The sequence below is a fragment of the Artibeus jamaicensis genome, unplaced genomic scaffold (genome assembly GCF_021234435.1).
Source record: "Artibeus jamaicensis isolate MK-2021 breed Jamaican fruit bat unplaced genomic scaffold, CSHL_Jam_final scaffold_1964, whole genome shotgun sequence".
Taxonomy (NCBI): domain Eukaryota; kingdom Metazoa; phylum Chordata; class Mammalia; order Chiroptera; family Phyllostomidae; genus Artibeus; species Artibeus jamaicensis.
In genome coordinates this window covers 19361219-19384263 of record NW_026522030.1, presented here as the reverse complement: position 1 = coordinate 19384263, position 23045 = coordinate 19361219, and the positions used below count along the sequence as shown (strand labels likewise).

The window sequence follows — 23045 nt, the reverse complement described above, 5'->3', positions numbered from 1 at the left end:
TCCTTCCCTGCCTGGGGAATTCCCACTCATCCCTCCAGAGTCAGCTCAAAAGGCACCTCCTCCTGAAAGCCCTCTTTGACTTCCCAGATATGAGGATCTCCCAGACCTTTGTACACATTTCTATTCTGACATTCCTTGGGTCACGATATTGTCTCATTAGCCAAATCTTTCTCCCAGACTAGACCTTGAGACACTTCTTTCTTGGAAAACTGGCCACCACTTATTTTCTCTGACTTCTCCCTGCCTAGTAGGCTGCTCAGACATTGTTTGCTAAATGTTTAAAAGAAAGAAAAAAAAAAAAGGTTAGACATGATATTATTTACTCCTTAGGAAACATGTTATTTAACTCAACTCTGTGAATGCTGACAAAATATAAAGTGTTGGTATGTGTTAGCCTGTATTTAAAACTCGGGAAAATGATGTCATGATGCGCCTTGACTTTTTCAGCTGTGGTGGAAACATTTACTTAATGATAAAAGAAATGAGCCTTCAGCAGAAAATGTAACTGGATGAGAACAGTTTGGCTGCACAAAAGCAATACCAAGCAACCAGCCCCTTTTGCCATCGTTCTTGTTTTGTAAAGACAACCTGAAGGGACACCATTTCCAGCTACCGAAGTTCTGTTCTCTCTTCCCAAGAGCTCAGGCCTTCGCTGTCTCTCCCCCGGACTATACTCCGACCCCAGCTCCCCTAGATTGTGGCAGCTGCTTGTAGCCTGGGATGCTCCCCAACCATGGCTCCGGCTGGGTCCATCCCTGTCCTGGCTCAACAGTCTTCCGGGACTCCCCCTGGGAAGGGGGGTCCAAACTCAGGCCCCCAGCTCTTTCACGTTGTCATCTTCCATTCCCCAAGGCAGGCCCACTACAAGAAAGCTCTGGTTTCCAAAAAGACACTCCTTGTTGAGGGTAACATGTACACACACACATAACCACGCACAGGCATGGGGACACACTTTCCTAGGCACACGGACACACACAGCACTGGTACCTAAGTGCACCTGTGGGCTGCAGTCACCCCTTTCTTTGTGCTGAAATGCTGCTTCCATCTCTAGATCCAGCTCAAAGCTGCCTCCTAGGTGAGGACCTTGTTCAATTTCCCAAGACAAAAACCCCGGGAGACAAATGATGAAAACACAGCGTGTTGGTCTCCCCCAGAGGCTGCTGCTGCAGCATTCTGCCCTCCCCTCCTCACTGGCTCGGGCCCTGGGAGATCTCTGGGCACAATGTAAGTGCAGGTGAAAGCTGGCTACATTGAAACCGTCCCTCTTCCACAGGATTAACAGGGAACATGCCCACGACAGGATTCGAGTGGTAGTGGGGGGGGGGGTGACCAGGTATGTGCGCGCTCCAGGCCTTACCTGGGAGAACAGAAGGATGCTGTAGTGTGTACAGAGGGAGGCACAAATATTAGGGAAGCTGGAGGGGGCCTCCAAAGATAAACCATGGTGGGGGTGGCACCAGAGGCACTGAAAGGAGGACCTGTGCACTGACAGTCACTACTCCAGGCCACACAGTAACTCAACTCAGGCCCAAGGTTAAAAACAAACACTGGGCCTGGCAGGCGGGGAGCATTCAACAGCACTATGGGTTCTTGTCCAACTGATAAAAGGAAGCTGGGCCTGAGATTAAGTGGGGTGCTAGAAGTGGGTGTCCCTGGATCCATGGGTGAGGCAGATGGGAGGCTCTGGGGTGCTCAGGGTTGGATCTACAGCATGTCTGGCCTTCAAAAGCTATCAGGCTAAAAACAGTGTGAAAACCAGGCTGCCTCCTGGCTGCCTGACCAGGAGTTGGGGGCTGAGCGCCGGCCCCAGATTAGCAGGCAGCCCCCCCACTCACGGAGCATCGGGAGTCTCTGCATCCCCAAAGCAGCTCCAGCCAGGACACCCAGAGGCCATTGCTGTCTTAGTGGTTCTCAAAGTCCCAGGATCTGCAGGAAAAGATCACCCGGAAGCTCACCGGGGGATGCGTATTCTCAGGCCCCATACCAGGCTTGGTGAACCAAACAGCAGGGGCGTAGGGGTGGGGGCTCCCAGCAATGTGTTTTAACCAGCCCCCCAAGTGAGGGTTTGAGAACCACTGCCTCAGTGACCCTCCCTGGCTGTCTCTCGTCCTCCTCATTAGGAAGAACATTGGGTAGCAATAATTCCTCAGAATCCAGAATGGGACCAGCTTCTCAACATATCAAAGGGCCCAAGTCACAATCTAGTTAGGTGAAACTCAGCCCAGAGATCTTTTCCACAAAATTGTATCTGCTCACATTACTTGGCAGCTAAATCCCTTCACTGGCCCTCACTGTGCTTAACTTACGAGGTCCTTCCTGACCCTCCCCCCTTGCTGCCCCTCTGGGGCCCTGCCCAAATCTCATCTCTCAATTCTAGCAACAGGGACTTTACCTGAAGCTCCCTGAAGCACCAAGCTCTCTTCTGAAGCCAAGAGCAGCACCCCTTCCCCATGATAATGCCCCCCCACCATCCCCCCCACTTCAGTCCCAGGTAACACAAGTCCCCATCGCAGCATTTGCCCAGAGGGGCCGACTTCACCATGAGCAGGGGAGGGCACAAGAAGACCCATGAGAAATAATTGATGGCAGAAGGAAGCAAAGTCTTAAACACACTTGACATTCCAGCTATAAAATATTATCCCTCAGTATTTGAAATAGTCTTTATTGTACTTAAGAAAAAATGTTTACTGAAGTTTTGAAAGCCACAAAAGAAGACCTTAGTGAGCAGGCAGAATGACAAGCAGTGAGAGAGAGAGAGATGGCCACGGAGTTACCAAGGGGGATGCAGGGAGCCCAGCACCTTTGCCTGTGACTCTCCTGATAGCCAAGCCGGGCCTCCCTCACACACACCTCCCGTACTCAGGAACCTTAGGTCCTCCCAGGCCAGCACCTAGCCAAACCCGGGCCTTGCATAAGGCAGCAGGGAGCTTCTTTGATGTCCCATTCATGGTTTAACCACAAGCCCACGATCCCCGAGGCTCACAGAGAAATCTCCCCTTCCCCAAAGCAGCACCTGGTAGTTACTTGCTCCTTGTTATCTAGATGGGGCATCCTGGATGCTTGGGAAGCTGAGTCCATGCTTCTGAGGTGTGTCCCCAAACTGACCCCAGGGGGAGGTGGGACCCAACACAGACTGCCCATGCTGTCTTCAACAGACCCATTGGGGAGGGGATACTCTGGAGACCTGGGGCCTCAGGGGTAGCAAGCCAAGTGGAAAAATTAAAGGGGTGCATCCTCTTATTACTCCCGACAGGAAAACAAAAAAGATCCTTTTCCCAGCACCAGCTGGCAGGTAGGAGCCTGTCTTCCACCTGTCCGGACAGTAGTCCTAAAAGGGACTCAGACTCTATCAGTCTCCCCTGGCCCAGGCAAAAGTTTCTCTTTGGGGGTGTGGGGGACACAAGAGGGACAGCAGCTTGACAGCCATATCAGGACACTGGGCCTCAGATGTAATCAAAACACTGCCTTCCACCAGAAGTGGACAGAACAAGTATTATTTTATGGGTAAAGGAAGGGTGTCACAGGAGTGTGAAAGGGGAGGTGAGGGCCCAGTCTGGCTGTTAATGAACTACCCTGCTTCAAAGAGGGGAGAGGGGGGAGGTGTCAAGATGGCTTGATATATACGGCAGTGGGGTGTCACAAAGTTATTTTCCTCACTCCTGGGACAGTATGGGGGTAGGGGTGGGTCAGGAAGAAAGGTGAGGACTGGAGGGATGGGTCTCCTTCTAGCCAAGCCCACGGGCGGACCCCTCCCGGAAAAGCCAGCTTGAAGGTTTCAAAGGCAGCTCCGGCACAAAAGGCAGCCAGAGTTTGGAAACCTGGCGCAGGGGGTGGGGCAGCGCAGGGCGTTTAGTGGGATTTACACATGCACTTTTAGAGACAGCCGGTCCGGATCTGCCACCTAGAGTGCTGTGTAATACGGGGCGAGTCCCTCCCCAGCGCTGAACCTCAATTTCCCATCTATAGACCAGAGGAAATGCGGGAAACGGGAAAAGGCAAGAGAAAACGCTTTTCAGTCTGTGACGGCTCTGACTTTCTTACTTTACTCCTCGGGGGCGGGAAGGGCTGGCTGCGTGTCTCTTTCTTGGGCAAGGCCGGGCGGGGCTTTTTCGTCAGGTAACTTCCGAAGCGGACACCTGGCTGTGGGTTTAGAGAGGGGACGTTTTGGGAGCAGCGGCAAAACCGAGTGTATCAGGAGGTGGACAACCCAGGGGAAAGCGCGTGCGAGGACGCAGAATCAGGAAGAAGGGTGAGAGCCTTGACCCCAGGGTCCTAGCAAGAAGTTGATATAGGGACTCGAAACCCAGGAGGTGCCTCAGTTTCCCCATGGGCACAGTGGCCCTGGAACCTTGGGTGAGGCCAGGGGGAGCCTTACCTTGTCCTTCTTGCAGGACCCGCTCTCCTCCGCGGCGGAGGGGGCACACTTGTTGAGCAGTTTCTTGCTCCCGCAGGCTGTTGGGCTCCAGGTGCGGCCGCCCAAGCAGGCGCCCCCCGGGGAATCTCCGGCACTGCCCACTGCGCTCTCCACTTTGATGAGGCGGTGCTTGGGGGAGATGTAACGCACCTCGGCCGGCGTGGCCGGGCGCCGCTCGCTGCTGCTTCGGTAGAGATGCGGGGAGCCGGAGGACGAAGACGAAGATGCGGCGGCGCCCGCGCCAGAGGAGGCGCAGCAGCAGCCCGCGGCGCCCGATGCGGACGAGGCGGAGAAGGCGCGCTGGCCTCCGCCCGGCTCCCCGCCGCCGCCGCCGCAGTAGTCTAGGCGGCACATAGCGCGCAGTTTGCGCAGCGACGAGCCGGGCCCGTTGTAGGGGTCCTCAAAGTCGCGCTCCTTCTGTGCGCGGTAGGCGCGGATCAGGTCGCTTGTGCTGCCGCTGTCGTCGGGCAGCGATCCCGACAAGGCCGAGAAACAGGAGGCGGCAGCCGGACCGCAGGAAGCCGAGGCGGCTGTGGGGGCCTGCGGCACGGCCTGGGGGGGCTGCGAGGGCCGCTCGCCCCGGCGCCGCTGTTCGCGGTAGTCGGGCCGCGGCGGCTGCGGGGGGCTCTTGGTCTTGCTGTTGCCCAAGCTGAAGTACTTGTTCAGCCACTTGGCCATGTCGACAGGCCGCCTAGGGCCGCGGCGCGGGAGCCAGGTCCGCCGCCGCGGCCATTCGGGGGGCACTGCTGCCGCCCAGGTCCCTCGGCGCCCCGGCCCCGGCGGGGGGCGTCCGGGGCGCCTGCTCCCGACGCCAAGTTCAAGTTCTCTCCGCCGCCTCCTGCCGGCTGCTCCCGGGCTCCAGCAGCTGCAGCACCACCCTCCGCCTCCGCCGCGCGCCGCCGGGGCTTCGGATCTCGCGCCCCTCGCGGACGAGTCTCATGGGATCCCGGCCCACGGCCCCGCTGAGAGCGAAAGGCCCGGGCACCCCGCCTCTCCGCTTCGGACGCTCTGCGCTCCGCTGCGGAGAGCGCTGCTGCCCGTCGGAGGCGCAGTCTCTGCCTTGGCCGGGATCTCTGGCTGATCGGCGAACTTGTCGGCGTTCGCGGCCTCCCCTTCTTCCTCTCCGAAAGGGCTGGGGCGATCCCGGACCCGCAGCCGGAAAGCCAGCGACTGAGGGAAGCAGCCGGCGCCCGCCCGAGCCCGCGCGCCCGTGCCCGTCCCGGCGGCGCCTGCCGCTACCGCTGCCGCCGCCTCCCGAACCGCCGCGTGTGTGACACTCTGGCCGCCAGAGCCCGCCCCGCGCCGCGGCCCCGCCCTCCCGGGGCCCGCGCGCGCCCCGCCCCCAGCCCGCCCCAGCAGGCCCCGCCCCGCCCACCTCCGGGAGCCCGGCCGCGGGACTTGGTCCAAGCCCCGCCCTCCTTGCGCCCCTGTCTTCCGCAGGCGCACCTCTGCCCCTCAGCACGCGCCACCTCCTGCGGCCTCCTCGGCGCCAGCAGCGGGGTTGTGCCGGAGGGCGCCGGGGTCCTGCGGTGCCACCAGCCCCGCCTCGTTCGCCGCCCGCTGCCGCCTAAGGCGAGAGGTAGCCAACCTGAGCCTGCAGCGCTCAGACACTAAACCTGCCCTTATCCCCAGGGACCCTAGCGCTGTTTACCCCAGGGATCCCCACTGTTGGGTGGGTTGCAAAGGTGGATTAACTGGGACATTTCTAGTTTACAGCGTGATTCTCGAGGAGGAAATGAGGTGCAGGGACCCCTTGGTGACTGGGTGCCTATATCTTTCTTAAAAGAAGGGAGACTGCGCGTTTCAGCCCTGGTGTGTCAGATCTTCAGAGGAGTCTTTAAGCTAATTAGGATATTAGCAATCCAGACGACCACGCGGCCAGGATAGGTGGCTGGTGCCCTGCTCTGCACCAATCCAAGTGCCAGGCTAAGGAGAAGTCGGCATGTTAGCTTACCTTCTCACCTCTGAGGAAGTCGTGCTTTTAACCCCGTTCAGGGACAACCTGGCACAGGGAGCTGTGGGAATATTTCATGTCCAAGATTGTAGGAGTTGACAAGGCTCCATTTAATCCAGGGCACTCATTTTGCCGATGGAGAAACTGAGGCCCAGAGAAGGCCTGGGCGCCAGTTTTCCAGTCTCCTGGCTGTAAAATGATGTTATTTCCATTAGTCTGTACCTGGCAACTTGAGGTCGTCCTTTAATTATTAACCAAAAATGAGGAAACTGAGGCAGGGGGAGGGGCCAGCTTGTTTTCCTGGCTGCAGCATGCTCCCAGTAAAGGCCGGAATTGCACGGCCATGGTCTAGGTGACTGCCACTAGAGCTGGAGCTCCTTTGAATTTGACTGGGCAAGCCCCAGAATATGGCTTACCTTAGGTGTGAGAACTGAAACCTGAGAAATTCTCTAAGAAGTCTGATTTACTAGGATGATAACCCAAATTTTTAATAATCTTTATCTGCTACCTGTATATTATAGATGAGTTTTGCGAGAGTCTATTTTTTTCTGGTAGGCTGCAAGGCCAGAGGCTCTTTTGGCCAGGACACAGCACTGGCCACACTAGAGCTGGAAGTCAGACTCTCAGTCTGAGACTCTTGGACAGGGAGGGGCCTACAGCTGTTGACTCTTCCTCTGCCTGAGGCCACTGTTGCAAAGTTGCAGAACCAGGACTTCAAGTTGGGTCTTACTCTGCAGCCTGTACTCTGTCCACTCAGCCCCACGTAGTAATGCCATCGAATTGACTGCAAATTGTCACTTCAGGATCAAGTTATTTGCTCCTTCCCTCTGTGGTCAGAGAGCAGTCATTTTCTATGAGCCAGTTAAATTTTTCCAAATCACACAATCACACACCATCACCAACTACACAACCCCTTCCCTGGTGTGTGTGTGTGTGTGTGTGTGTGTGTGAGAGAGAGAGAGAGAGAGAGAGAGACAGAAAGTGTCTAGGGGATGGTGGGAGGACCCAGAAGTTGACCTGGGCTAAAATGTTTATTTTGGGTATCCCTAGACTTAAATATCTCAAATTACACTTAAAGTCATTCCTCTGCTGGGGAAGCACTTAATTATCCTGCAAGTAAGGGGACCCCAAAAGAAAAACTGAAGGACATCCTCATTAAAGCCCCACCTTTCAACCAACCACAAATCTTCTCTGGCTCCCTCCCTTCCCATCTCTGCTCAGGAAGGAAGATCAGCCAGATCCTGGCGATAGGCCAAGTGACCCCAGACAAGAAACTCCTCTCCAGGATCTGGAAATTTGTTCCCTGCATGTGGGTTGCACATGGAAGCGTTGTCTCTGCCTTTTTCAAAGGTTTAGGAAGAGAAGTTATATTTCACAACTTATTTTTTTCATTTCACTTTCAGCAGGCCATGGGGTCAGACTCACTTTTCCATGTGATACCTCTGCTGGGGTGTAATTTGCAAGCCAAAATTATTGTAATGCTATAGTATTATGCCAAGAACTTCCAGCACAGTTGTATATCTGCTCAACCCCTACACAGTCTGTATTTTATTAACCCTACTCAGCCTTCCAGCAATCTGGTGTTATTCCCAGTTTACAGATGGGCTAACTGGCCTAAGGTGGTACTTACTTTAAGCAGGCAGAAAAAAAAAAAACAACCAACCAACCAAACACATGGGTGTTTTTCTCTGGGAACTAGTACAGACACATCTTACAAGACTCGGAGTCAGAGAATCGTTGTGAAAGGAAGCAGGAAAGTTTCCTAAGGATGACTTTGGAGAAGCAGTGTGTCAGGTGGTTAGAGGAGACAGGGTCTTGCAGGAAGAGGATCAGAGGGAGCGCCGTGAGGCCTGCAGTTGGACAGGCTCTCTTTGCAGAGAGCTGGCCTTTCCATTTCCAGAGGGAAAAGGGGGAGCAATGAAGGGAAGAGATTGACTCAGGAGGCACAGCTGGGAGTGGCACCCACTCTCTTTACATTGTTTTAAAGATGTATTATTTATTTTTAGAGAGGGGGAAGGGAGGGAGAAAGAGAGGGAGAGAAACATCAATGTGCAATTGCCTCTCATGGCACACTGCCCCCCAGTGGGGACCTGCCCCACAACCCAGGCATATGCCCTGACTGGGAATTGAACCAGTGACCCTTTGGTGCACAGACCAGCGCTCAATCCACTGAGCCACACCAGCCAGGGTGCGTCTAGTCTCTTGACAGCCCAACGCTGTGCCTGTCATTCTTCACATTTTTCACTTTTGTGTCCCCTCCCACCCCCATTCTCCTCTCCCTGATTTTCTTATTAGAAGGATTGGTTGTGGCCCTCTTTCATTTTCTGCCTTCTCTCAACCTCTCGCATAGACCAAGATGGGGACATGGCAGCCCTGTTCTCTGTATCTCCTTCCAAAATCTGGAGGTAGGCTGTACATTGGTGGAGGCCTGGAAAAAATTGTGCCACCAACCAAACGGGCTCACTAACTTTCTTCATTTTAGTCCATCACATGTTAACCCCTGCTGCGTGCCAGGCCCCAGGGCAGGAGTCTGGGTCAGAAGAGTCGATTTGGAAGTCATCAGTGCTCAGTGAGGGTCTGAAGCAAAACCGTCCAGTCATCACTGACACCTGCTCCCATTCCCACTCCATCCTTCCCATCAGCAAGGAATATGCAGAGTCCTGCCACCTCCCACACCTCAGCTGCTTCCACCTGTCCTTCGTCTGTTGCCTGGATCATGGAAAGTGTCTCTTACCCATTTCTCCGCTTCTGTCTCAGTTGCCAGTGATCCTATTAAAAAGAATCCATTTATGGCTTTCTGCTCAAACCCCCCGTTAAATGCTCATTTCCCCAATACTATATGCCCACGTCCTCACCACAGCTCATACATAAGGCCTTATGTGCTCTAGTCTCCTTAAATTCCTGACCCCACCATCTCCTGTCTTTTTTCCTGCTCTACCCAGGCCACCTCTTCTGTTGCCTGAACACTGTCTCCCTCTGGGGCCTTTGCACTGCATCTCCTTGCCTAGAATGCTTTCCCCCAGCTGTCTGTCTCTGTGACTCACCCTTCAGTCCCTTCAGGTCTTATTTCAGTGTCACTGCCCAGAGAAGCCTCCCCTGGGCAACAAATCTAGAAGTGTTGTCCCCACTCAACAATTAGTCTCACTCCGCCCATTTCACGCGCCACATAGTTTACTTATTTTTCCTGTTTATTCTTTGTCTTGCCCCGCAGTGGGAAAGGGGTTTTTCCTCTTTGTTGACTGCCTATCGCCAGCATCCGCCAGAACGGTGGCGGACACCTAGGGAGGGACTGTGAATGTGAGTGGTGGGTCACGCAGGGCAGGAGGGCAGAGGGTGGAGCCTGACGTTTCTGTCCGCCTTGGAGCAGGTGCTAGTGGCAGCTCGCTGTGGTCTGGGGGTGGGAGCATGTCAGACTTGCTGTGTTCCCAGACCGTGTCCCAAGCAGAGAAGGCAGAATGAGATTCTTCCCCATCTTCCTGGCATCCAGAGAGGGCCCCAGGAGGGTTGTGGCATCCAGGTAGCCTTTTCCACACAAGTCCCAGTCACGCTGACCTGCAGGCTGTCCCCGGTGTTGCTGAGACAGCTGTTGTTCCCTTCAACTCAGGTACAGCTAATCTTCGGAATCTTAGTGCTGGCCGGAAGCTAATCCTCTGTATCTAGATTAAAGGCTGTGTTTTGACCATTACGGCGCATTCAGCATTGAGCCGACAGTTTAATTGAGCTGTTTATGCCGCTGCCTTGATCTCTTCCCAGAGAATTTACAACTAATTCCGAGTGTCTCTGTGAATTAAGTGGGCCTCTCCCAACATGCTTTGCCGGTAGTGTGCCTGTGCCAAATCCCACTTGTCCTTGTGTTACCCAATTACAAGCCTTCCCTCACAGTCGTCTCCACTTCCAGCCCGCTTCCTCCCTGCGGTGGCCTGAAGGATATGGCCCTGAGGACCGCCATCCCCCAGGACAGCCTCCGTGATGTCTGTGGCAATAGAAAGGTGGGCGGAGCTGAGCACTGGGAAGGGAACAGAGAAGACATAAATCGCGCTGTCTCCTTTGAAGTCACCTCCAGGCAACCGACAGCAGCCCCCAACAAAAAGAGGGTACAAATGTCTTTAGCACACTTAAGTGTGATGGAAGGAAAGTGTTCCAGACTGAGGTCAAGGCTTCCTCTGTGTCCTCTTGGGCCCTCAGTGTGTTACTATTTATAAAACAGGACCTGGCAGATCACTGTTGCTCATTCTGTGTATGGAAGTGTCTGAGGGCAGGGTTGCCGTGTTTAGAAAAACAAAACAATAACATTAAAGGACATCCGTGCAATAATTGGGTTCCTGCAGGGGATAAAGAGGGCTCCCCACCCCTAGCCCAGACTCTGCTGTTGAAATGGACAAGAACAGACATTCTCAAGCCCTGCCGAACATTAGAATCACCTCCAGAGTTTCTACAACCTCCTGTGACCAGTCTGTGTTCCAGACCAATTGAATCAGAATCTCTGGGGGTAGATTCAGGCATTTGTTGTTGCTGTTTGTTCATTTTGTGTCTCTCCAGGTGAGTCCAATGTGGAGCCAAGTTTGAAAAGCACTGGTCTGGAGCAGCAGCTCCTAAAAGTGAGGTCCCTGGCACAGAGCATCAACTCTGCGGGAAAAGCAAATTGTCCTTTTGATTTTCAGTCCTTCAGAACCAGAAACTGGGGGCTGTGGCTCAGCAAGCGCTGCAGGTGATTCTGCTGTCACTGAAGTCTGAGAGCCCCTCTGAAAGTCCCTTTGATGACAACAGGGCTCTGTCCTTTGGGGCCTGATCTGCAATCAGATGCTAGGAAAGCAAATTAGCCGAATTTGCTAATGGTGATGCATCTTAATGGCCAAACTGCCTGTCCTCTGGCGATTGCAGTGTAAATTGTGGAGTTGGCAAATGCTGAGTACAGTGGCTTTTTCAGTCCCCAAACATCAATCCGATGTTTGCAGCTGTCTTGAGGGCCACCATTGGCACCTGGAGCTCATGGGCCATAGAACAAGTTCTGGCCAGAAGAGCCAGACACGGACCACAGGGGTCTGAGGACATAACGTTCCCTCAGGTCAGGCTTCTGGAGGCCTGAAGGCCCAGCAGAAGGGGCTCGATGCCTGTGGGCAAGGAGGAACTAGAAAGTGTGGCAGAAAGGAAACAGGGTCAGGGGGGCGGTAGGTCAGCCCAGGTCCCGGGGCTGGGGCAGCGAGAATCAGGGGTGTCTCCAGGCTGGTAAGGTGCAGGGGGCCAGTCACTGCTTCTGTGGGGAGCCAGGCCCAGGGCAGGCTCCCCACAGACTGGAGGGGCAGGTGTCGGAGGCAGAGAAGGAAGGCCCTGCTTGTTTAGTTTTGCTTTGTTTTGTATGAAAAAGCAAGTGGCAGTCGAGAGCAGAGTGGCGTTTCTCTGCGGCCGAGGAGGGTTTCAATGCCGGCCCACAGGTCTGTCAGGTTTCCTTCTGTGGGGACCTCACGGTCACAGGTTGGCTGGTTTCTGTGTCCAGGATGAGGGACTCTTCTGTCCTTGAGAGCCATCTGGAGGGCAGGCAGTGGGGCTGTGCATTATTCATTTCTGTCCACATCCGGGATTCACTCGGTTCCTGCCAAATGCTGGGCCCTGAGTGACAGACTGTGTGTGGACTTGAATCCAGGACAGATATGACAGATCCTGGCTCTTAAATATGACTCACCACCTCAGGCCTTGATGAACCACAGCGGCAAGAAACCAGAGATGTTCCCTGTGCAGAAGGGCCCTTGTCACCCTGTGGAATCACTGCGGACTCTCTCTGCTGCCTCCCAGCCTCCCTTCCTTGCACCAAGCCCCTCTCCCGTCAGCCTGGCCCAGCTGCCTCCTGGGGGCTGGGCACACTGTAGGGAATAATCAAAGAAGAAGAGATAAAGGCAGCAAACATCAACACCTAGGAGATTACCCTTATCTGGGTTCCAATGTGAATGACTGTGTGCTGGTGTGTAAAACTATGAATCCGAAGAGTTTAACCCTAGTTCATGTCTGAAAGGGGAAGTACTGCTTTAAGGCCAACAGTTGGGAAAATGATTTGTTTCTTCAGTGTTAAACCACACACACACACACACAAATGCTCTTCTGATGATGCAATTTCCATCCTTTCACTTTGGCTGTAATATTTAGACGATTTTTAAAAGTCACTTTCCAGTGCATAGTATTCTTCTGATATACTACTTTGTTTCTTTTTCTTGAATTAAAATGGTCACCATGCTTCCATTTGAGGCTTTTCTAAGTGGGAGGCATTGGCCTAAGCCAGAGCCAGGGAAGAGTTAAAGATGCCAATGGCTGTCTGCTGTCTGCTCAGTTTGGTGGTGGACTGGGGGTGGAGACTGCCCAGTCGCCTATCCTTCTCCCCCTCCCTAGGGCCAGTGCAGGATGTTGAGCCTCCCAAAATAACTCAGACCCTGCGGGAGCTGGTGTGGAACAGAGGATTCTCAGGATCCGAGGGGAACTTGTGCGGCCAAATGATTCGAGGAGCCCAGCCACCTTCCAAGCCAAAAACATTCCCTAGCAAGCCCTTAGCAGACAACAGGGAAACCAGGGGGCGGCTGTCTGCTTCTTTTACCCAGGTGGTACCCGACAGAGCGACCTTCTCCAGAGAGGGTCCTTAAGGGTGCTGGGCACGACTTGGAGAGATACTGGCAGATGGGGGCAGAATGTAAGCAAGCCTCTCGGTCATCAGAAGTTCTGAAGCTCTTGGAGTTTACGAGGTGCTGTGGAATCCCCACTTAGCGCACGTCCAGAGGAGGGAACTGTCTGCTTTGTGCAGCTTCCCAGAGTCCTGGTGAACGGAGGGGCGCAGAGCCCACTCCGATCGATCCCTGTAATGCTAATGTGCAGATAACGGTGGGTGTGGGGGTGCTGGACTGGGGGCTCCCTTCACCCCTGAGGCTGGGGTAGCATCTCATTTGTACACCTTGAGTCCGGAGCTAGCAAAGCCCAGAGGGAAACACTGCTTTCTCCCTAAATGTCCTGCTTTCATCTCCATATACAACTCAATTCAGATTTCCGTTTATTCCATTTGTGGACATTTCCATGCTGGGTATAACCTCTTTACGTTGTTATTATTAGGCTCTATAACCACAGGAATTCACTTCTCCAGCAGGCGGGTTTTGCAATAAAGTAGCACATCCCGACAGCCACTGTGTGTGTGGGATGGGCGCTCGGACTGGAGCGTGGCTCTGAGTCACCTAGAAAACAGTGTTGGAACGGACGCTCCCAACACTGGTGCTGAGAAGCCAGCTCGGGTCCTAGTGGGGCCCAGGCATCTGCAGCTTTACCCGAACCACGGCTGACCTGCTCCGGGGGGCCAGCGACCCCACTCTGAGACGCTCCCACTGGTCTCCGAGCTCCAGTCCATGGCACAAGCCAGCAAGTCATGGGTGGACGCATTTCCGACTTTTGTCCCTGCGGTCGGTCCAGCATTCAGAGGGTCAGCCGGCCTGCATCCTGGTGTCCCTGCAGGGGGCCATGTTTCTTCTTCCACTGCGTTCTGCAGGGCACTTGGTGGTTCTTGCTGGTCCTGGGCAACTCTCTAGTTTAACGGGTTCTGAGATGAAACGGGGGTGAGGCAGGAAGGAGGGAGGAGAGCAAACGGGAACCCCGAGAGCGGAGAGGACGCTGTGCTCCAGGTGGCACGCCTGCGGTGTCCGTGGCCGCCCCACGCGGTGCTCGCCGTTCTCCAGCTGCGGAGTTGAGGGCTCAGAGATCGCACAGCTGGGAGTGGTAGACTTGGGTGTGTTCAATGCGAAGGCCTTCCTTCCTTTTTTCTTGTCTTGTTTTATTTTGGGAGGGGCAAGGGGAATGGATACCACAAAAAAATGTTTACTCAACTTTTTACTTTGAAAAATTTGGAATTACAGAAAAATTCACAAAAATAATACAATCCGCCCTGGCTGGTGTGGCTCAGTGCACTGGCCTGAGAACTGAAAGGTCGCTGGTTCGATTCCCAGCCAGGACACATGCCTGGGTTTCGGGCCAGGTCCCCAGTGTGGAGTGTTTGAGAGGCAGCTGATTGATCTTTTCTCTTGCTTTCTTTCTCCCTCCCTTCCCCTTTCTCTAAATATTAAAAAAAAATAAAATATTAAAAAATTTATTTTAAATCTTAAAAAATAAATTTATTTATTTTAAAATAAAAAAAAGATTTTATTTATTTTTAGAGAGATGGGAAGGGAGGGAGAAAGAGGGAGAGAAACATCAATGTGTCGTTGCCTCTCACATGTCCCCCACTGGGGACCTGGCCCACAACCCAGGCATGTGCCCTGACTGGGAAATGAACTGGTGACCCGTTGGTTCGCAGCCCACGCTCAATCCACTGAACTACACCAGCCAGGGCAATAAAATCTTTTAATTAATAAAAAAATACAATCCCACAAACCCCTTTATTGTTAGTATTTTTCCACATCTGCCTCCTATCATAATTTTGCCAATCTGTTTGAGGATTACTTGGAAACACTGTATTGACTTCTAAATATTTCAGCTCATCTCCAAAGAACAGGAGCATTCTTCCACAAACCCACAATGAAACTGTCACACGTGGGAAGCATAACGTTAGCACATTACTATTTCATATCTGGTTGACTTTACCAATTGTTTATTAAGTGTCCTTGATAGCACTGTTTGTCTGATTCGGCATCCAACTCAGAACTACTCACTGCCTCTAGCTGTCCTATCTCTTTAGTCTCTTTTCATCTACAGTGGTATTTCATCTTTTTGTGTGTCTTTTAGAACATTGACATTTTGTAGGAGACCAGGCTGGTTGTTCTGAGAAACATCCCTGAATTTGCATTTGTCCGACTGTTTCCTCCTGATTGTATTCCGAGGGCCGCATGTCAGAGGACGAAGGCTTTGACCTTTTCATTGGCCTCCGTGCCTCCTGCCAAGCGGGGATCAAGTTCGATCCTTTGAATTGTTAACAGGACCAGTGGTGGGGAGAAAATCTGCATAGCGTGGTGGAAAGAATGCAGGCCTTGAAGAGCAACCTAATGAAGTTCACGTCCCTGATCTCTGGCTGATTGATCTTGAGCATATCAATTAACATCCCTCGAACCTGGTTTTCTCATTTGTAAATGTGGACGATTTTTGCTTTGCAGGATTATGACTAACATAAGTAAAGAACTCAGCCGATTACCTGATGTGTAATTAATTATAACTTCATGCATGACAGCTACTATTATCAAGTCCTGAACTATGATGTACCAAAATATCCTGGTTGTTCTTTTAACACATCTCTTAGATGCACCTTTTCTGTGTTTTCACATTTCTCCTGTTCTCAGGCCCCTCTGTTGTCACTGCTTCCTTTCTGGTGCCAGTACACTAATCTGTCCCTTCCATGTCACCTCTGGTGGTCCTACAATGTGGCCTTTGCCATCACATTCACCTGCTTTCTTCTTTCTCAGGAGATAGAGTTGAATGCCGGGCATTCAGGGCCTTCCATGATCTCACCTCATCTCACCGACCTGGGTTTACCTCCCACCGTGTCCCATGGGAGAAGTGTGACTGCTCTGGATTTGCCTGCTAGCACATTCTTCCTCCTCCTCTTCCCTCATCAGAGTGACAGATTCTTCTTCCTCCTCCTCCTCCGCTGGGGTGTAGGCGTGTATCGGTCGGGGTATGTTCGTAAACAGGAACTGCTTGAGGTGTTTCAAGTACGAAGGAATTGAATAGAGGGAATGAGGTGCTTACAAAATCATTGGAAATTCTGGACAGAGGTCAAGAAAAATCACCAGCTTCATTACCAGCTTCCACAGACAAGAATTTGAAGGGACTTACAAACCAGTAGGGATGATCGCAGCTGCCTCTAATCCTGAGGTCCAAGATTTTCAGGAAAATACTTAGACTGCAAAATGTCACGCCTGCCCAGGCCTCGTTAGACGCTGCCAGAGCAGCAGAAATCTGGCTACTGCCTCTCCTCTGCCTACCACGTCTTGGCAAGTGCCTCTCCTTCATGCATTCTATTCTGGGATCTGCAGACAGGGATTTGGGGCGTGCATTTCTCAGGCTTCCCGCCCCTGTGACACAGGCAAGAGCATGGAAGGGACGCCGAGCCAATGAAGGCCTTTCCCCGGGACTCTTCTGGCGGACCCGGTGGGCAAGGCCTTCTTCAGCTTCGGGAGTCGCAGCTGGAAGGACATGCACCTGGTTGCCTGGCCGTCTTCCCTGACTTCTGGGGGAACCCAGCTGTGATGGGACAGAATGAGGCCCTCAAAGGGTGAAAACAGTGCAAAACAGAGCTGGAGAAAGAGGGAGAGGGACAGAGACTGAGAGAGCTGATAACACGTGGTACCGAGTCAGCCCTGCACGTGGTCACACCCTGTGCCCGTGCAGCCGTGTCCTTCTCACTCGTTCCCATCCATGCATTTATTGTTTTGCCTAAGCTGGTTTAAGCCGAATTTCTGTGCATTGCAACCCAAAGGGCCCTGGTGACTAGCAGAAGGGAGACACGCGGATGTGGTGGAGGCAGACTGTGCCGTGGGCTGTGCAAGAGGACTGACGACGTGGTCTGAAGCACCCAGAGAAGATCATGAGAAAGGAATTCATCTCCGTTTTATCTTTTATCTTGGAAATATTATTTTAGCCATAACTTTATTTTACTTATTGCTCATGGCCTTTGCTTCCTTTCCGAATACTCTTCTTCCTTTCCTTCTTGAGACACTGTGACCTATAATAAATATATGGTGGGTCACCATCCCCTTTCTTGTACAGAGAGCTCTTAAAACACGTGGAATTTCGTAAGTCTTAAGAGCATAGAAGTGAAATGGATGTCTTTTGTTATTTATAACAAGCCACTTTCAACAACGCCAGAGTTTATGTTGATGAGGCCTCTTTTGGGAAGACTCTAAGAATGGGGACTGCTTGTCAGGGGAAGCAACCCTGTGATTAGGGGGTTGAGACTTTCAGGCACCTCTCGCCCTTCCTCCTCCAAGAAGGGGGAAGGGGATGGAGGTCGAAGTAATTGCCAGTGGCCAATGATTTAATCATTCGTGTCTAAATAATGAAGCCTCTACAAAAACCCAAAGGACGGGGTTCAGAGAGCTGCCAGGTTGGTGAACATGTAGAGTTGTGAGGAGAGTGTCCCCTCTCAACACCCCCCCCCCCCGACTAAGGGGGTGGAAGCTCTGTTCCCCCCCCCCCCGCATACTTTGCCCAAAGCGTGTCTTACATCTGGCCCTTCCTGAGTTATATTCTCTTACGGTAAATCTGCAGTCTAGTGTGTTAAGTTTTCCTGAGTTCCCTGGGCTGCTCTTGCAAATTCATCAAATCTACGGAGGGGGTCTGAGAAGCTCTAAAGTTGTAAGTGGTTGGTCAGAAGCACAGGTGACTTGGACTTGCAGTTGGCATCTGAAGGGGGTGCAGGCTGGTGAGTCGGAGCCCTTAACCTTGGAATCCGATGTTCTCTCTGGGCAGACAGTGTCAGAGCTGAGCCAAGTTCTGGGGTAACCCAGTGGGTGTGGTGGGATTGCTTGACTCTGGAAAACCCCAGCGTCTGGTGTCAGCAGTAGTGTGGTAACAGTGTCAAAGCAAAGGGGACACCTAGGAGTCTTTGTCTTTTACTTCTGTTTTCAAAATACTTCTTGCCTTCCAAACATCAGTTCAAATCTCTTTCTCCAGGAGCCTCCCTCACTACTTCACCCCATTTCTGAATTCCTCAAGTTCTTGGCACAGAACAATTGCACATCAAATTATTTGTAAGTTTTTTGGTGTGTTTTGACTCCCATTATTGACTGTGAATTCCTCAAGGTCATGGACTACATTTTACATGCTCTCTGCACACCCTCTTCACCCTCCATTGCCAAGTTTATCACTATTGACTGGTATGTAATGAAGACTTGGGAATTGATGGACTGATTGCTCATCAGGGAAGCCGAAGTTGCCGTGGGCAATTCACTGGAGGAGTAGTAGTAAAGGAGAGGAATGCTGTCCAGATACTAACCATTCAGGAATAAGGAAACCTTTCCAGAAACAGTAATTAAGCTTGTCCAAATGTGCTTGGCACACGGGGGTGGACAAAGTCCCAAGCAGTGTACCTCTCCTAGTGGCCACAAGGGGGCGGCAGATGGCATGGTCCAAGTATCCAGGTGTCCACAAGGCTGGCTGGGTGAGCCAGTCAGCTAAGTCGTGCTAAGAAAGGAGATCTTGGGTACAGGTGATTTGCACAGGATAAGATGGGCCTCCAATTAGTAGGCCTGGAAAGTAGGATGCCTAGACTAAGGGTGGGAAAGTCAAAGGATAAACACATGGATGATGGACATCAACAGGCACCTAAGAATATGAGCTGAATCCTCCAAAATCGAAGAAGTGAGTGAACTTTAAGAGATTTAGATATTCTTCTAAGGACAAGGGTGTGCTTCAGTGCTTTGGCGAAGGAAGCAGGACAGCCAGGCAGGGATTGGTGGCCAGGGCAAAGTCTGGGAGGTAGGAGTCTCAGAGTCCCATCTCTCAGCTTATAGGTTCTCGGCCCTTTGTCTGATGAATGCTTTTGCTGTGTGACCTAGGAGACGACCTTCCCCTCTCTGAGCCTTAGGCGTCACATCCTACACAAAGAGGATTGGTGTCTGGAGACTCACAGACCAGCCCTACCTTTCCTCTGGGGTCCATGATGGCCAGGGATCCTTCTAGCCTAAACGGTCTCTGGGGTTGTGGGAACGAAGCAGTTCCGTTCGTGACAAAGACGTTTCTTCATCACCCCGTCTGCACACACCCACTTTCTCTAAAACTTTTGACGGGCCCTGCCCCGTGGGACAGGGTTGACGCTGAGCAGTCCTAACTGTCCCTGCCCCGTGTCACAGCACACATCAAACTGTCCCCACATAGTGCTGTGAATGCAATTGTTTTTGCTGTAGGATAGTCTCAAGGGCATTTTTATATTTTCGCTTTCAAGATGATTTTGGTAATTTAATATTCAGTGGCTGTGATTTCTCAGAAATCATTGTGCATAGTTAGGAGTTTCTTGAAGTGGAAGAATGCACTGTTTTCAGATATAATAAAACTGGTATGGCTAGCGAATGAAATAACTTAGGGAGTTGACACAGTACTGCATTTTGTAGACAGTTAAGTTTTGGTTTCGGAATTTTATTCTGTATCTTGACTACGAGCATGTTTGTGGTGCGCATTTTTGGAAGCTCTTGAAAAGCCTGTGTGTCCTCAATCCCGTGTCTGATGAACAGAATCCTTCTGAGGCAGCCAAAACAGTGTGGGGGACGGGGGAGGGGGTCCTTCCTTCCAGTTACTACATTTTGTCTTATCTTCTGGCCCAGGGGCTGGAGCAAGCTTTGAGTGCACCAACAAGAAGAGGAACCCCCCTCCCACTTCGCTGTAATCTCAGAAACTTCACTGAAAGCCCGTCTTTCAGCCCCGTTGTGTAAGCAGGCACCCAAGTGGCAGAAACTCCCCGTGCTGGTGTTTTTGTAAAGACAGGCTCCTCCCAGTTCTCTCAGGCACACTGCATTCAAGCCAAACACCGTCCCCGTTGCCACCATTTCTACAGAAATAGATACCGCACAAAGGGCAGTATCTCACCAGAGACTTTGTTTTCTCTTGCTGATAATTTCTTTCCATAAACATTTCTGAGAGAGATGAATAGGTGTACCTTTCTGGAACGATGGGCAGATGCTGAGCGTGAAATGACTTTGCGTGGCATGTTTTATGTATGAGGGAGGGTCCGGAGGACCACCTGTGAATGGCTGCGGACTGCCAGGTTTCTCTGCTGCATGGGACTGAGGGTTGTGCAGCTGCCGCTCACCTGAAGCTTTAAAGGCCCAGCTGGGGCGGAAGCTGCCGGGAGACTCCTAAAAAGGCTGGTGCAAAACATCACCGGCCTGTACCACTCGGGTCCACTGTGTAGTCCTAGGTCCCTGTCCCTCCCACCCTGTGCATTTCACAGCCATTGTCACCGTTGTCAGATATTTCATTGTGCTGGTATTTGTTTTTTATTTCCCTCTCTCTGTTTATAATGGCGAAAAGGGAATCAATTTCTTCCTATCATGGTGTTAATGAATCTCAAAGGGAAAAAAAGAGATGTGACCTCAGGAAAATCAAGAGGCGACATAAAAAGGGCAGACAGAGCAACCTCCAACAAAATGAACGCGCGGGACGCCAGTCTCTCTGGGGGGGCGGAGGGAGATCGGCAATGACCAGGTGGCACCAGACAATTTGCCCACAGTTATCAGGGTCCCGCTGAAGCCCAGAGTCAACAGCACTAGGTGACTCATGGTGGTGGCAAAGCACAAAAGGGTGGGTGGGGACACAAGCTCGGGCCCAGGCCGAGGGCTATCGTTTCCACCCCAATGTAGGGGTACTAGGTTTAGGAAGAAGAAACATAGGGTGCCCAGTGATACAGCTGACCCGTTTTTTAAAACGATTTATTTTTAGGGAGAGGGGAAGGGAGGGAGAAAGAGAGAGAGAGAAACATTGATCAACACACACATCTCAACCAAAGACCTGGCCCACAACCCAGGCAGGTGCCCTGACTGGGAATTGAACCAGCGACCCTTTGGTTCACACACCCACGCTCAATCCACTGAGCTACACTAGCCAGGGCAGTTTTCATATTTTCATTTATATTTAGTTATTCGTAAGTCTGTCTCCCCTACTAAACTGGGAGCGACTCAAGGGCAGGGACTGTATCTAGATTCTTCTTCCCATTGTCCTCAGTACAGCTTCAGCTGTGTGAGCGGTGTAGTCGGTGCTCCGAGTGTTGCGAATGCACGAATGGTCACAGCTGACATACTCTGAGCACTGACCACGTGCCAGGCACGGCTCCGAGCGCATTACATGAATTTCAGTCCTTTAATCTTTGAGTAACTCTTTGAGGTAGACACCATTTTATTTCCATTTTAGAGAATGGTGAAATGGAGACACAAGGACGCTCAGTGACTTGTCCTTGGTCCTGCAGCTGGTAAGGGGCAGAGCTGAGATTTGAACCCAGGCAGTGTGGCTGTGTCTGTGCTCTTAGCCTCTGTAATATCTTGAATGAATGGATGGACAGAAGGGAAGAGTGAAAAAAAAAACCGAATGAAGGAATGTGTGAACAGAGGCAGCGAACGGGAACCTGGGCCAGGACACGGGAGGTGGAGCCAAGGGTGGTATCCGGTGAGCAGAGTCGGGGGGCTGACCAGGAGACAAGCGGAGGGACGGGCCTGGGCGGATCAGTGACTCGAACACCCAGGGCAGCGCCTCAGCAGAGGGGGCTGGTCTCGTGTCTGCTTTGGGAGTCAATCCTTGTGTCCCGAGCCCTCCACGTCTCCTCAGGGGCCTGGCTGCAGCTTTCCCCCTGGCCTCCCGCCCCCACGCCCTCCTCTTCCCAGGCAGAACCCTTGCTCTCCTCGCCTAAGAAGCCCCTGGAGCTCTGCGGCTGATCCTATCTTTCCCCTGGCTCTCAGCTGGGAGTTAGCAGGCTCGGCACCTTTTTTCTTGGGCTCCAGTCCCTCCCTCCGTGTCTCATGCTCCTCTGCCCAGCTTCTGCCGAGGTGTCCCACAAAGGAACCCATGTGGTCTGGGGACAGTGGCCGATCAAGGGCTCCAGGAAAAGTGCCGCCTCGGGAATGACGGGGATGTAACGAGCCTTCCTCTTCCAGCCTTGGGAACATGGACAGTGGCCCGTTCATGCCTCCCACCTGGGCCTTTTTACTTTTTAAAAATTGTGGTAAAAAAGAACCACAGAACATGAAGTTTACCACCTTAGCTGTTTTCACGTGTTAAGTATATTTGCATTGTTGGGAAACAGATCTCCAGAGCGTTGGCATCTTGTAAAACTAACACTTGTACCCATTAAACAACGATGCTCATTTTCCCCACCCCCAGCCCCCGGTAACCACCATTCTACTTTCTGTGCCTACGAACTTGACTACGCCAGGTATCTGATATAAATGGAATCACAGAGTATTAGTCTTTCTGTGATTGGCTTATTTTACTTAACATAATGTGTTCAGGGAGCATCTATGTTACAGCATTTGTCAGAATTTCCTTCCTTGTTAAAGCTGAAGAATATTTTGTTTATCCATTTATCTGTTGATAGACATTTAGGCTGCTTCCATGTTTGGGCTTTTGTGGATAATGCTGCCATGAACTTGGATGTGCAAATATCTCTTCTTCAAGTCCCTGCCCTCAGTTCCTTTGGTTATTTACTCAGAAGTGCACATGCCAGATCATGTAGTCCTGTTTTTAATTATCCGAGGAAACTTCCTACTGTTTTCCGTAGTCACTGCCCCGTTTTCCATTGCCACCAACAGTGCACGGGCTCTGATTTCTCTACCTCTGTGTCGGTACTTGTTTCCGGGTGTTGTTTTGTTTTGTTTTGATAGTAGCATCCTCATGAGAAGACGGCCGCCTTGAACCTCTTCTTTATTTGGAGGCTGTTTCTGTAATGGCTTAGCCTGATTTCTAGTCACCCACTGGAATGGCACGATGGGGAAGGCACAGCTCCGTGCCGTGGGCAGGTAACCTGATGACCTAGACAGAGAGATGCCCTAATTCGGTCAGTGACTTTGTGACTCTGGGCAAGTGTGCAAACTCTGAGCTTCCATCTGCTCACCGGGGACAAGGCCTTCTTGATGACAACCTCCTCCGTCCTCTGCCCTGATGTTTTCTCCAGGAAAAGACAGGAAGCAAGAGGTGGAAGATGACCTGTTAGGGGGCAGCCATCACCCTGACTGCATTTTTTTC

General features: G+C 52.0%; 1 protein-coding gene across 3 annotated transcripts in view; it reads right to left on the bottom strand.

Moving 5' to 3' along the window:
- Window positions 1-5280, bottom strand: part of SHB (SH2 domain containing adaptor protein B) — a 122390-nt gene extending 117110 nt beyond the window's left edge. The window contains exons 1-2 of one of the 3 annotated variants that reach the window (XM_037140761.2): window positions 4376-5190; window positions 4042-4140 (exon numbers count right to left, since the gene is read on the bottom strand). In XM_037140761.2, the coding sequence (XP_036996656.1) occupies window positions 4042-4140; window positions 4376-5092 (816 nt within the window). In that variant the 5' untranslated portion in view covers window positions 5093-5190. Of the gene's footprint in view, window positions 1-4041; window positions 4141-4375 lie in introns of all 3 variants that reach the window. The other 2 variants (XM_037140760.2, XM_037140758.2) reach the window with 2 other exon arrangements.
- Window positions 5281-23045: the final 17765 nt, after the last annotated feature.